The 15,046-nt window shown below is 40.5% G+C and overlaps 1 protein-coding gene across 6 annotated transcripts in view; it reads right to left on the bottom strand.

Moving 5' to 3' along the window:
* The window catches only part of TMEM245 (transmembrane protein 245), a 122,614-nt gene that overhangs the window by 39,760 nt on the left and 67,808 nt on the right, over positions 1 to 15,046 (bottom strand). For all 6 annotated transcript variants that reach the window (XM_037889913.2, XM_043540421.1, XM_037889912.2 and 3 more), the window contains one exon: positions 6,489 to 6,611. In XM_037889913.2, the coding sequence (XP_037745841.1) occupies positions 6,489 to 6,611 (123 nt within the window). The remainder of the gene's footprint in view (positions 1 to 6,488; positions 6,612 to 15,046) is intronic.

Genomic DNA, 15,046 nt, shown 5'->3' with positions numbered 1-15,046 from the left:
TATAAATTTCTGGGTGACGTGCCTACTGCAGAGAGGAAATAAACTCTCAGTGTCTACCTGTGATAAATAAGGGGGAGGGGGTAGCTCCATTTTATGGGCACCCAGCCAGCCAGTTAGCTATAAAACCCCTCTTAGTAGCTGTTCTCTACTTGCTTTACCTGTAAAGCATTACAAAGTCCATAGGTAAAAGGAAGGGAGTGGGCACCTAACCAAGGGAGCCAATGGGCAGGCTAAAACTTTTAAAATTGGGAAAAAATGTCCCCTTTGTCTGTCTGTTCTCCTGGGAAGAGGGGGACAGAGCAGCAATGCTGTAAGAAGCTTTGGGCAAGGTATGGAAAATCATCAGATCATACCTAGAAACTACTAATTTAAAACCCCAGATATGTAAGTAGATCAGGAAATGTCTAGAAAGATGCGGTTAGGTTTATTTCTTTTTATTTCTTTATGGCTTGTGGACTCCTCTGTGCTAACTCCAGGTGCTTTTGTTTTGCTTGTAACTTTAAGATGGACCTCAAGAAGCTATCTTGATACTTAATCCTTGTAACTGTTCTTTTTAAAACCTAGCAAAAAGCCTAAATTCCAGATGTATTTTCTTTCTTTTTGTTTTTAATAACATTTACCTTTTTTAAGAACAGGATTTGATTTGTGTGTCCTTAAGAGGTTTGTTTAATTAGCTGGTGGCAACAGCTGATTTCCTTTGTTTTCTTTCTCAGCTCTTCCCCAGAAACAGGAGTGAAAGGGCTTGAGGGTACCCCACAGGAAGGAATTCCCAAGTGCGCCTTCCTGGGTGTTCAAAGGGGTTTTTGCACTTGGGTGGCGGCAACATCTATCCATCCAAGGTCAGAGAAAAGCTGTAACCTTGGGAGTTTAATACAAGCCTGGATTGGCCAGAATTAAGTTTTAGAATCCTTGCGGGCCCCCACCTTCCACATTCAAAATGCCAGAGTGGGGAATCAGCCTTGACACCACCACTGAGGGGAATAGCTGCCTCCGATGGCTAACAGTAAGGGTAAGCAGAAAATAGGAGGAAATAAGTGGAAATCAGATGGCTCAGACTTCTCAAGCCAGGAGTAGTAGCACAGTGCATTTGGTAAAATCTTCCTCTCTGAACCACTGGCTGAAGTGAAAGGGTATTCTGAATATTGTAGAAAGAAATTATCTTGGCGCTGCACATAAGATGGAATCTCTACAAAAATCTGTTTCCTCACTAGAAAATAGTGAGTTTCCATGAAGCTGTCAACCTTTGAAGTTCAAGTGTTTCCACAAAAGGAGTAGAGAATAGGGCACAATGAATTTGAGCTTAATGTAATAAAGGAAATTGCAAAAGAGACATCCACACTTGTAAAATTACTTATTAAAAACAATGTTATTGGAGAGAAAACTGGAAACTTTAGAGAACCAAGTCAGGGTTCAACATATCCATATCACTCAGAATATAGGTTCTGAGCCTCAGGGGTTACAGAAAAACCTCACACCTAATATTCACAAACTGGATATTAATATGACCTAGTATACATGGAAAGAAGTTGTAAGGACTCCTCATGCAAACCCAAGGAAGAGGAACTGATGCAGGATTACTGATACCCTGTCTGATATACATGATAGGGAATGAAACTTGAAAGCTGCAAAAGCCATAAGAGTTATCACATACTAAATGCCTTAATATATTGCACTTCTCAGACTTATTACATTAGAAAACAAGCACATAAAGAGACAAGTGGAAAGTGTTCCATTATTCCCAGCAAAATTCCATGTTATTCTGAAAGAAAAATTATCGTCTGGATGGTAGTTCAGCTGATGTTTTGCTGGGAAAGATCATTTAAATCCAACAAAACCAGCTCTCCAGAGTTCTCAGAATGACAACTAACATGGGACAGTTATTCAAATGAACAGTGAACAGACTGTTTGGATCCCTGTATACCAGGCTCAATGGACAGATTTACTGCTTATGCTAAGGATGCCCTTTTTCCTCTTTTTAAAATTGTTTATGGTTATAAGAAGATAGTTTTTACTGTGTCCTTTACCATTAGGAGAACTTAAGGTTTGAGTTTAAATTAAAAATTTGATCCACTATACCATAAAAGTTATGTTCCCCCTTTTGGGCAAGAATGTTTGTGAATGATTTACACAAATGAAAGCAAAGAAGATAGTAGAGGACCATCAGAAATACCTCCCTCTCCCCGGGGCGGAAAGAAGGGCAATGCAGGGATAGGGTGGAGATGTGGTCTTTAAGAACTGTGAAGACCTATTCATCAGGCTCTCTCCATCTTTAAATATTTTTATTTCTAATGTAATCTCACTAGCCCACAGAAACTGCTTTCAGTGTTTCATCATGGGTAAAATATTAGACCCAGGAAGAAATATAAATAATTATATACACAATATCTATTTTCTATGCTTTTCTCCCTCAGTTGAAGTAAGGGACAACTGCAGAACAGCATAACTACAAAGAGATGTAAAAGTCATTTGTCTGAAACTTAAGGTAGCAATTCAGCTAAGAAATCCTCATAGCCCACTCTTATATTTTACCAGTGTGATTGAGAACCCACACAATTGCCCCAAATTAGCATTTGATTTAAGTTATGCAATTTTAGTTATCCAAACAAATGTGAAAAGATCTTGTCTCCTCTTCTCACTGTCTCCGTTAACTGCTGAAGTTAATCTGGCAGTAGGCCTTCATTTTCTTCCAATTATTCAAAACAAATATTTTGAAACACCACACAACAAAAACACCACCAGGATTTCAATCATGTTTCCAAGGTCAGTGTTTGTTTAGATTAAAAAACTCACTCAGGCCAGAGTCCTTGACACAAGCGCTCTCAGTGTCTGAGATCTAGGTGATCATAAGCCTCGGGCTCTGTTCCAGCCATTAAGTTATTTAAAAGTAGCAGCTGTCAATACACAGCTGCAATGGAAAGACAAATCACCTCTAACATTAGTAACTACTCCACACAGCTGTGGCTATCAGAGTTAGAATCAAAAGAATCTTTAAAAAACTAAGTCCCACATGCACACACACAAAAAACAAAGCGATAACTTTCACTAAAAACAAGAGCTTTTTTAAAAGTACGTATCAAACCACTATTTTAGTATGTGCACTAGTGTTAAAGAATACACAAATCTAAAAAGCATATTGTAATGAAAAAATCATTTTGGTAAATAAAACTCATTAATTGAAAATACTTCCTTAATGAATGCAACATAAAACAGTAGTGTATTCAGCAGTTTTGCTTACAATTCCCTACAATAATTTTACCCAACTTAGAACAATGCCTTTGTTCGGAGATGTACTTTGGGAAAACTGACAATACCAGATTTTAGAAAGAACTGTAAGCAAAATAAGCGGACACACTGTCAGACCAAGTTTTTCAACAAGGTTAAAAGGATTCTGAAAGATTACAATCTATGCATATAAAAGTTATGTTAGATATACTCATTTAAAAATGACCTACATAAAACATGCTTACGTAAGTAAATTGACCTTCCTAAACTCATACCAATAAAACCTTTTCACATCACACTATCCACATAGGTGGAGGTAATAATAATAATAATATGGCTGGAAAAGATCTCCAGATGCCACCAAGTCTAGCCCGTGGAATCTGAGGCAGGACCAAGTATATCTAGACCAGTGGTCTCCAACCTTTTTAAGCACAAGATCACTTTTTGAATTTAAGTACAACCCAGGATCTACCTCAAAGAAAACGTAGAAACAACAATAATCACACAAATCCAAACACCATTGCCCCACCCCTTCTCCGAGGCCCTGCCCACTCCATCTCTTGCTTTCCCCAACCCTCACTCACTTTCACCGGGCTGGGACAAGTGGTTGGGGTGCAGGAGGAGGTGTGGGCTCTGGGCTGGGGCCAAGGGGTTTGGAGTGTGGGAGGGGCTCCAGGCTGAACCTGGGGCAGGGGGTTGGGGTGCAGGAGAAGGTTCACGGTGCAGGCTCTGTGATGGAGTTGGTGCAGGAGGGGGTTCAGGCTCTGGGAGGGGACTCAGGGCTTGGGCAAAGGGTTGGGGTGCAGGCTCTGGGAAGGGGCTGGGACGGGGTGCAGGAGGGGGTGTGGGCTCTGGGGGGGTTAGGTGTGGCGGGGGGCTCAGGGCTGGGTTGTAGGAGAGGGTTCAGAGCTGGGGCAGGGGGTTGGAGTGCCAGACGGGTTCAGGCTCCGGCCAGATGCTGCTTACTTCAAGCAGCTCCTGGGCAGCGGCACAGCAGGACTAAGGCAGGCTCCCTGCCTGCCCTGGCTCTGCACCATTCCCAAAAGTGGCCGGCATGTCCGGCAGCAGCTCCTGGAGGTGGTGTGGTGTGGGGCGGGGCAGGGCAGGTGGCTCTGTGCGCTGCCCCCATCTGCAGGCACACACCTCCTCCCCCAGCTCCCACTGGCTGCAGTTCCCCGTTCCCGGCCAATGGGAACTGCAGGGGTGGTGCCTGCAGGTAAGGGCAGCACGCAGAGATTCGCTACCCTCTATTCCCAGGAGCTGCAGAAACGTGCCAGCTGCTACCGGTAGCGGCGCAGAGCCAGGGCAGGCAGGGATGGCTTCAGAAGAGTTGGCAACCCTAGACTGAGATGGCAATTGACTGCCAGAGGCTCCACGATCTACCAGTCAATTGCGATCTACCAATTGGTGACCACTGATCTAGACCATCCATGACAGGTATTTGTCTAACCATTTCTTAACCTCCAGGGATGGGGATTCCACAACCTCCCTTGGAATTCTAATCCATTACATAACTACCCTTAAAGTTAAAAAGTTTTTCCTAATATATAACCTAAATCTCCCTTGCTACGGAGATTAAGCCCATAACTTTTTGTCCTATCTTCAGTGGACATGGAGAACAATTGGTCACAGAGCTCTTTATAATAGCCCTTAACATCTCTGAAGACTTATCAGGTCCCCTTGAGAAAGGCTGAAGACGAAACATAGCCAGTTTTGTTAACCTTTCTTCGTAGGTCGGATTTTCTAAACCTTTTATCTGTAGGCCTCACCAGAGCTGCGTAAAGCAGGACAGCTACCTTCTGTGTCTTACATATGAGGCAGTACTACCACCTAGCCAGTTATTCCCCACTTTGCAGCTGAGCATTTGATTTTTTCCTTTCTAAGGAAGTACTTTGCATAGGTCTTGATGCTAATGTTAAATTATATCTAGCATTAGCTTTTGGTTGCCATACCTATACTCTGCCCACCAGTCCAATCTGGGACTTATTCTAACTCCCTAATCATCTTCTAACAGATGCCCTTTTTCTTAAAAAATTGTCAGATAAGTGTTCCTCCCCCCCCAAACGGTAGAATTCCCACTCCCCCTACCGGCAAATTATTCTGGCTCTAAGTTCAGGATAGGCAATATTAAAATATAAACCAGTGATAGGATTAAGGTCTAATCTTTCAGAATTCTAAAAGTCTAGAAATAGGAGCTTTATAAAACAGGAAGGGGGAGACTGCCAATTTCCCAAGGGGGGGGGGAAGGGGGGGGGAAGAGAGAGAGAGAGAGAGAGAATGTTCTTGTTCCTAAACCTAGAAGGTCCCAAGGTAACAGTCATGGCATTTGTATTAACTTTAAAAGCTATTTTAGATCATATTTAAAGGACTTTTGAGAGGCGTTAGTTTTAATATTCCTTTTGCTATAAACCCCGTACAGTAGTTGGGCTCTTGGTAATGCAGATACACAGCTTTTCAGGCAGCAGGACACAAACAATTTCAGTGAAAGTTTTTGAAACTCTGAAAACTCTAAAATATTTTAAGTATATGTGGCATATGCAGAATACTTAATGGTTTTAAATAAAAGATTTTGGATCATTTTAACTGATTTGCACCACTCTGCTGGCACAAAGCATCTGGAAAACTGGATCAATCACCTCCCTGATATACACCCTGTCCACGTAAAATTACACTTTTTCCTTCTGACTCCCCTAGCAGGGGGTACTTCTATGAGAGAGTTTGACAAGGACATCCCTACACGCTGGCATTTTCCAGTTTCTAGAATGGTACGTAGGAGCTTTGAACGCCTTTAGTATAATTGTCAGGAGCTTCCAAGCTATTTTAAGTAGTGCCAAGGACTGAACTGGCCCCAGGATCAGGCAAGTACGCCACTCTACCTCCATCCTTCCTCAGGTTGAGTGTATTATAGCTGCAGCAGAGGATGTAGGCATTTATCATTGAGAGTACAGGATGACCTGCATTACTTATGAACGGGCAAAATGGTTATCCCAAAAACTCATGCTGTGAAAACCTTTATGCTATATCACACCATATCACATATTTGCTATCCACACACGCACATGTTCAAAACAAAAGCACTTTAAAAAAAATCCAGTCTGATCTGTGAACAAGAACTCACTAATATTTAATGTGTTCCTTTAAATCCTTCCTTCTGTGTTCTAAAGATGAATTGATATCCCTAAAATCCTTGGTGAAAGCTCCTTGTTTACATCAACTTAGAGGGATGTAAAATGAATAGTATAAACTGTCCAGTGCATGCTACTTACCAGTGAGAGCACAAAATTGAGAAGGGCTGTCCCACTATAGAAGAGGATTGTCACTAATGTTGTTACTGTGGTGAAGAGTAGGCTCACATTACGACTCATCACTATCCACAAGGACTCCAGAATCTGGCAAGGAAAAGAAAGTCAGATATCTGAAGTCACTACTTTGACTAAAATCATCTGAAATATAGACCTGGTCAGAAAATGATTTCTCCCTGCAACAAACCTGCAAAGAATAATTCTGTTTTAAACAAGACAGTTTTTGGTAAAAATCTAAGATTTTTCATTTAAAACAATTTTTCATAAAAACATCCCTTTTGTCAAAAAGTTATTTTCCATCAAAAGTGTTTTAATGGATTTTTTTTGACAATTCTAATAAATAGCATAATTCTGATACAAAAGACTGTCTGAAGATATTAATTCTTACTAGGAAGGCAGTGCTATTTACTGTTTATTGCTGCTAGTTTCATTACAATCAGTGAACTTTGCGGAAAGAAAAAGATCTGATCCTTTCCTCAAAAGTAGGTATGGCAGTTAAGTCAGAAAACATGCGGCAGTAACATTACAAAGCTAAATTCAAATCAAATACTGTAATTTTCTTCAACACAGGTTAAAAAGAAGTTCCATGTTAATTGGGGCTATTTAATTTTCTAACTTGTTCACATAATTAACTCAATACAGAAGTTATGATTTTGTGTAAAGGTACATTAATAAATTAGATTAGGTGTGGACAGTAACCTATAATCCATAACATAAAATCAGTAAGTGCTATTTTGGGACAACTGGCTGACTGCTTACTAGTTGCAGGTAGCATAGGAATGACTGGTTCAAAAGAAGTGATACATTTAGTACAAACAGGTTGTTCCAATTAGCTTGCTCAGTGGCAGTGAAGTCCAAAAAAAGGAGGGAAGTTCAGAAGGCAAAACTGAGAGGAAATAAACTGAAGTAGTAGGAATAACTATGACAAATGTAGAAATTTTGAAGAGAACGACAGCAATTTTTCAGTCGACACTGAAGTTGGTAAGGATACAGTGAAGCATAGAGTGTTCATGAGTGTGCATGCACAGGGTATGGAAGCACTAATACTCACATTTGAAAAAAGAGTTTTTGGGAGGCCCTAAAAAAGGAATTGCAGTAATCAAGGTAAGAACTTTCAAATGCAAGAATGAGCAGTGACAGATGCAGGATATGCCACAGAGGCTAAAGAAAGCAGACTGAGTTTACCATTGTAAAGGTGCAAATGAGTTTATACTGGAGGATTACTTCAACACTCAGAGGTAAATAGAATGTCAGAGTAAAGAATGTTAAGACAGAAGCCATTCAACAAAGTAGCAAGCTAAGTCAAGAAAAGCACCCAGTTAACCTGGATTTGGTAACAGGAAATTTAGGTGGGAGGTCGATTTTCATTTTTAGGTCAGAGGCATTAGTCCATCAGTGCTATCAGGGTTTTTAAGTGGATGCCAGCAGCTTGTCTGGCAAAACAGAAAACTAAATATCTTGTATTAAATAGACAATTTTTGGTTGTCTTTGGCTGTTGGACAATGGCTTCTTTTGCCTTGCCTGCAATGAGGTCAGATGCTGGAAATTAGAGGAAGTGGAGGTAAGCAAAGGAGGACACTGGTGTAAAATGAAAAGATCAAGAAGTGCAGAGTAATGGCTGTAATGCTATTGAAGACTGTCACATTTCGATCCAAAACTGCATCAAACTCTTTGCAGTGCATGATGAAATTACAAGTCAGGTGAGGAAAAGAACTAATAGGGTTGAAAAAACAGATTTTAAAACATAAATAATAGTTACTAGAAAATGTAGTTTCAGCATTAATAATTTTCACTCACCTAGTTACTGATTAGTCATAAAATGAAAAATTTAGCTATGCAATTGGTCTGACTCTCAATACTTATGCACAATACATGAAGTTATTCACAACTTCGTCAACTCTTGACTGGACTACAACACTTCAATATACCTGGGCATGAAGCCTTCAGAACAAGCTAACTGGTACACAGTCTGTTACAGAATGTCACTTCACCAACATTCTGGTGACTGAGAATACATCAGACCTGTCTTCTGCTTCCTACACTGACTTCCCAGAGAGTATCAAATTAAATTCAAGGTGTTCAATGGCTTGGGCCCAGGGTATCAAGATGAAGACTGTGATTGACAGCTTTGCTCCTCTGTCACAGTGGAACTTTCTACAATAAACATAAAACTTGTCTGTGCAGAAGAACAGAGCACTTTCTAAGGCCAGCCCAATATCATGGCATTAACTCCCACAAGACCCATCACAAACCTCACCACCTTCTGCTCTAACTGCAAAGCACATTTCTTTGATCTTCCCTTCTCTAACGTATTGCAACCCATTGCTAAATATATTGTATAAAAAATTCCAAAACAAATTACTCCACTGCACACTTCTCTCCCTGGGGCGAGGAAGAGTACAAACACATGGTAGATATTAGTCACATTTTATGCACTCCCGGAAGGCCATCATATACTATAGCAGGGGTCGGCAACTAGCCGCACATGAGCCAATTTTTAGTGGCACGCTACTGCCAGCCGGGGTCCCGGCCGCCGCCCCCGCTCAGCCCGCTGTCAGCCTGGGTGAATGGAACCCCAGGCCGGCAGTGGGCTGAGCGGGGCCGGTGGCCGGGACCCCAGCTGGCAGGAGCCGGCGGACGGAACCCCAGACCAGCAGCGGGCTGAGCTGCTCAGCCCGCCACTGGTCTGGGGTTCTGTCCGCTGGCGTAGTGCATTAAATTTCTCCCCGTAGGAATGTGCTACCTGCGGAGCACCAGGACTGGCCGCCGTAAGTAGTACGCCGTAACTAGCACATTCCTGCGGGGAGAAATTTAATACACTACACCAGGGTAGGGAAGGCTGTGCCTCCCCAAACTTCCCGCCCCCTGACTGCCCCCCTCATAAACCCTGACCCATCCAACCCCGCCCCCCACTCCTTGTCCTTGACCACCCCCTCCCAAGACCCCCTTCCTTCAGACTGTCCCCCTCAGAACCCTCCACCCATACAACCCCCCGCCCTGCTCCTTGTCTCCTGACCACCCCCTCCCGGGAGCCAACCCCTCCATCCAAGCCCCCCTGCTCCCTGTCCCCTGACTCCCCCGACCCCTATCCACACCCCCGAGAGGCCCCCCAGACTCCCACGTCTATCCAACCACCCTTGTTCCCCATCCCCTTACCATGACACTCAAGAGCATCAGGACTGGCAGCCGTAAGTAGTACACAGTAAGTAGGACATTCCCATGGGGAGCAATTTAATACAGTACACCCAGCCCCACCCAGCCCACTGACCGTTTGGAGTTCTCAAAATATGTTCTCACCCCTTCTCAAAAATTACACTACAATTAGCTTAAAAACTTGAAAACGTAAAAACTTTGTTTGTATATTACAGTAATTGTTAAAAAATGTATAATGTTAATAAATACATAGGTTTGATGAAACAAAGTAGTTGTACTTATGTGCCTGTGCTTAAATTTGTGTTTTTGATGATTTACCTTCTAAAAAAATCTCACGTCTTGCACCCCCAGAAAGGGCATCACGCACCCCGAGGGGGTGCGTGCACCCTAGATTAAGAACCACTGCACTAAACTGATAAGATCTGCATTTTAATTTAATTTTAAATGAAGCTTCTTAAACATTTTAAAATCCTCATTTACTTTACATATAACAATAGTTTAATTACATAGTATAGACTTATAGAGAGAGACCTTCTAAAAACGTTAAAATGTATTACTGGCACGTGAAACCTTACATTAAAATGAATAAATGAAGACTCGGCTGACTCCTGTACTATAGTGATGTCCATGGCATAAAAATCTATATAGAAGCTTAAATAATTTTTTCCCCAGGCAGGGATTAGTACACCAAGTCAGAACCCACTGTGTATATTCATACCCAATTAATAAACTCCCAAAATGAGAGTTAGAGTTATTTAATTAGAGTTATTTAATAGAAATTCAACCCTCTCCCCCAAGCTATTTTACATCATACTCTAAATTTAGAAATAATGGCAAAAGGAGGTTTATGGTAGAAACCAGGTGTTGGACTTGGTGCAAAATACTGCTATAGATATATTATGCTGTAAATGAAAGCAAAACGTAGAAGGAAAATGTAAAACTGCTCCGGGGGAAGTTGGGGACAGTAAGTCTACCAAATAAGCCTGTGCTACTATAGTGACCATTTGTCTTGGCTGGTAATAGTTCAGTTCTGCAGGACTAAATAAGACTTCTTCCTTCAGGAAACCAGCTGACACCAGTAGAATTAAGACTTCCCTATTCTGCAAGGTCTGGATTGCTGACCCAAGGGTTGAAACAGTTTTGACAGTGAGATTTGGAGTACTTTCATATCTCAATTTCTCCATTTAAATTTTGAGAAAAGCACAGATAATCTTCCATCAGGACAAATATCCCTTTGACAATTATGCTGGGAGAGAAATTGTTTTCCTCATTCTCAAACTTCAAAAAGTTATGCTGAAGGGCTGGTATCTAGCTTACCCCTCGAAAGGTGCATCCCTTAAAGAGAGAGAAACATGAACTCATAGAAAAGTCACTTTACCATGGACAAAGCCAGAGGGACCTTTGGATTATTACTGAAGAACAGTTCATATGAACTGTAAAACTGGACAATTCCTTAGCAACAGTTTTCAGGCCCACAACATACATCAGGATATTTAACAACCTGAGGTATCCTTTGGACAATTAGAATTGGACTGTAAAGCCCAACTCAAGTTGGAACATATATACCACTCAGGCTCCTGAATTGCAAAAAACATAGCTAAAGAATCCTAATTAGGTGAAGCTTACTGAAAGTTTTAATAGAAAGTGCCCTCTGTCTTCCTGACCAGGATATCTTTAAGAAGATACTAACTGCTAGTGTAATGATGGATGACTTTGTGAAAGCATCAAGAGGATCGAATCTAAGGAGATATGAGCCAGGTCTCTCACATCACCTGGAAAGCTTCAAGTGTTTATTCATAGGTTTAGGAAGGGCCATTTTACTCTCAAAGATCCCAGCATGAATTTAAAAGAAAAAGAAAAACAGACCAGGAGTGTCTCTTCTCTGTGAATAATTCAGAAAAAGAAGCGAGGATTTCCCTTTTTCAGAGGTTGAATCTTAATCATCTGGCTATATATTTCATAAGCAGGGACCATTTGTCTGACAAACTGTCTTACAGAAACAGGGTACAGAACCTGAGGCAGGAATCAGAACCTCTCCCTTCTCCCTGTCCATATCAATGGTGTGAAGGGGTAGGACTATAAACAGCGATTTTTACTTACCTTACAACAAATGAATCACTGGAAAATGGGTCTGTGCTACTACTTCTACTCCTGAATACAGGGTACAGCTCAAGGTTGAAACACGATGGAAACTCAGGCTCTAAAGCTCTTAAGCTGCTTTTGAAAAATGAGACTTTGGCCATTTTGTAAATTTTCTCTTATCTTAAAGATTTTGGTAATACAGATTAAAGTAGCAAGTTCTCGCTTTAAAAAAAGAACCTTCTTTGTTCAATATTTAACAGCATTCTGTATTTAAAATGTAATCAACGACTATAAAGGTCAAATTTTTAAGCCAGGCATATGAAATTTCATGAAATATACTAGTCCTTTTGAGCTACATTTAGTATTATACTACCATTCAGCTAACAAGTTGATGTTATACCAACGTGCATTATAAATAAAGAAGCATACTGAACTTCCAATTATGGTACATCTCTTCCTCTGAATTGTACATTTGGGGGACTAGTATGGTAGTCTTCTCAGCAAGTAACAGAATGAGCTACAACTAATGCTCCTAAATCATTTACATACCCTATAAGTGTCTTTTCTGCTTTTAGGGCTATTGTCCCTTCTCTTACCAAAGAGGATGAATACTCATTAGGACTCCAATGGGTGAGAAAGAAAGATTACTTACTACTAAATAGAGTCTGACAACATAGCATCTGTATATTCACACCTTTAGGATGTGCCCAGTCTTATCTGCAGAGCTTTGGGACCTTTTAGAGTATGTCTACGCTGCAATTAAAAACCTGTGGCTGGCCCAGGCCAGCTGACTTGGGCTCATGGGGCTTGGGCTCAGGGCTGTTTAACTGTGGTGCAGACACTGGGGCTCAGGCTCAAGTATCCTGTGAAGTTTGAGGGTCCATCTACACCGTAATTAAAACGGCTCCACAGCCGCAGCTCTGTGAGCCTGTGTCAACTGGCACAAGGCCAGCCGTGGGTGTCTAACTGCAGCATAGACATAATCATAGAAAGCCAGTTCTCCTTTTCCCCCCCCTTTTCTTTTCTTAAAATGGTTTGTATTAAATAAGAATTATAGGTTTGTTGTTTAGGAATTTACTGTTACTGTTAGCATTAGTGCCCTACTGCACACTCACAAGTCCCAAGTTAGTGCTGGCTTACCGTAAGTTTTCAAAGCTGGGCTGCCGCCTAAAAGTTTGACAATGCAGAGATCATTTCAAAGAAGAAAAAGTTTAAGCGACGACTGCTGCTCCTTGGCAATTCATTTAGTCTGCTCGTGAGTTCCTAGCTTCCCTAGCAAAACTCTTCTGCTACTGAATAATTAATCACCAGCTAAATAAAATGTTTTCATTACCTGCCTCAAAACCTTTAATATCTCAAAAGTACTGCTGCATACTAAGTTAAGTCAACATCCTTACCTCAGTAATACTGGCCTTAAGAAACAAAAATGTTTATGATGTCCAAGTATCAATGCTCTAGTGGCACACAATCACATTTTCATCTATTTTAATTTGCAACATCAGAGTGAATAATATTTATGCAAGGGGTCGTGTACACAGGAGCCCGTAAGGGAATGCTGCCCAGAAAGGACACATTTAGAATTTACACTATGCTCAACCATCTACAGTACATCATAAAGGACATGAGTGTGGAGAGAAGGGACAGGTGTTTCCTATAACTGAGGATAAATTGTGAGTTCATGGCTACTAACAGGAAAGCAAGTCAATTGAGAGGTTTTCTTTTTCCTACTGCAAAATCAAAACTGAAAAGAAAATAAATTGATGTAGCTGGAAACTATGGATGTTTTCTAAAAAAAAAATGCTTATTTTTAGGTTTCAGCCCTTGAAAATATTTATCCTCTTCTGCATTAAGTTCATGGTCACTCTATTGTATTGAGGTTATTGTAGCACCCCCATTACCATGGTATCCAAGCATTTTCCAGCAATGCATTAAGTGACATGAGTAGCACCTTCAAGTGTGTTTCCTTCTCCACTTGTCTTGCTAGGTGGGAAATTGCACATCGATTTAAAAAACAAATAAAAAAAATTGTGCCATGCATTTTTATTTATGAAGGGCAAGTTCAAAGAAATGTGCCTCATGCATGCATAAGTCAATTTAAAGAAAGGGTTAAACAAATCATTTCTGTAAAGTGATAAAAGGTTCACTGAAGTAACTTTCCCTTGAGTCACTTCATCCTGCTCCATATTCAGGAGTCAAAACTGTAACATCTTTAGAAGCACAAGGTATAAGGAACAAATACATACCTACTAGTCCATGGCAAGAGGTGCCTCAGGGGAAGTGTTCGTTTAAATTACCTCCACAAGAAATGCTGAAGGTTAGTAGAGAACTTATTTTCTGAGATAGATCAACAATAACGTAAAGATTTTTTTTGTTTGTTTTATAGTGAACAAGTCAAGAACTTAAGAAGTGCCTGCACTGTAGTAGCGATTCTGTACGTTAACCATTCCTGACCGAATGGACCATTTGAGTGTAAGTCAGTTTTTTCAGTATGGACTGGTTTCGATGTTATATTTTTTTTTTCCTTCAAGGAGGTGAGAGGACCAGTGCATTAATTCAGGGAACCACAAAGTGTAAAATATTAATTTCATTCTTCACAGAACTTCCACAAAGAAAGAATAAGCTGCTTTCAAAACAATGAATAATAATTTGGAAAAACGAGACTAAGGAACTTGCCTCTCAACCTCTTGATCGATATTTCCTTCAACTATGACCTACACAGACTGAATTTTTAAACAAAAAAATAGTTGCTTTGAGTCAAACATTGAATTGTTAGTCTTATCAAAAACCCTTTAACTCTGTTTTTGCCACATTAGAATTTTTCAACTAAGCTAAAATATTTAGATTTGTAACTATACACATGATTTATTTCCTTGGAGCTTGAAACAAAGATATAGGCCATTTTAATTCAACTTCCTTGCTTTCTCCTCAGTGATAGGGAAGTGGTAAAATTTACTTCAAACAAAATTGTGGTGTTCAAAGAGAGATAAGAAAGGAACTGTGCCATAGAAATGGAGCAGTATGAATTTATTGGAAAGGGTGTGAAAAAAATGAACATTTGACCAGAAAAAAAATCATGTCTAGCCAAATAGAGATTCATATTAATTATCTCCAAGAACGAGTGAAAAGATTAAGGTTTACAGAAACTAAAACATTTAAAACTAACCTGCAGACCACACAGTAATCTTGCAACAATGATATCTATTGGGAGGGGACAGGTTGAAGGTGGAAGAGATTGTATTAATATGGATACTGAGTCGAAGAGTATTTCCTGATCATAATCCATTATG

This window comes from Chelonia mydas, chromosome 2 (assembly GCF_015237465.2).
Source record: "Chelonia mydas isolate rCheMyd1 chromosome 2, rCheMyd1.pri.v2, whole genome shotgun sequence".
Lineage (NCBI taxonomy): Eukaryota > Metazoa > Chordata > Testudines > Cheloniidae > Chelonia > Chelonia mydas.
This window is presented reverse-complemented; position numbering and strand designations above follow the sequence as displayed.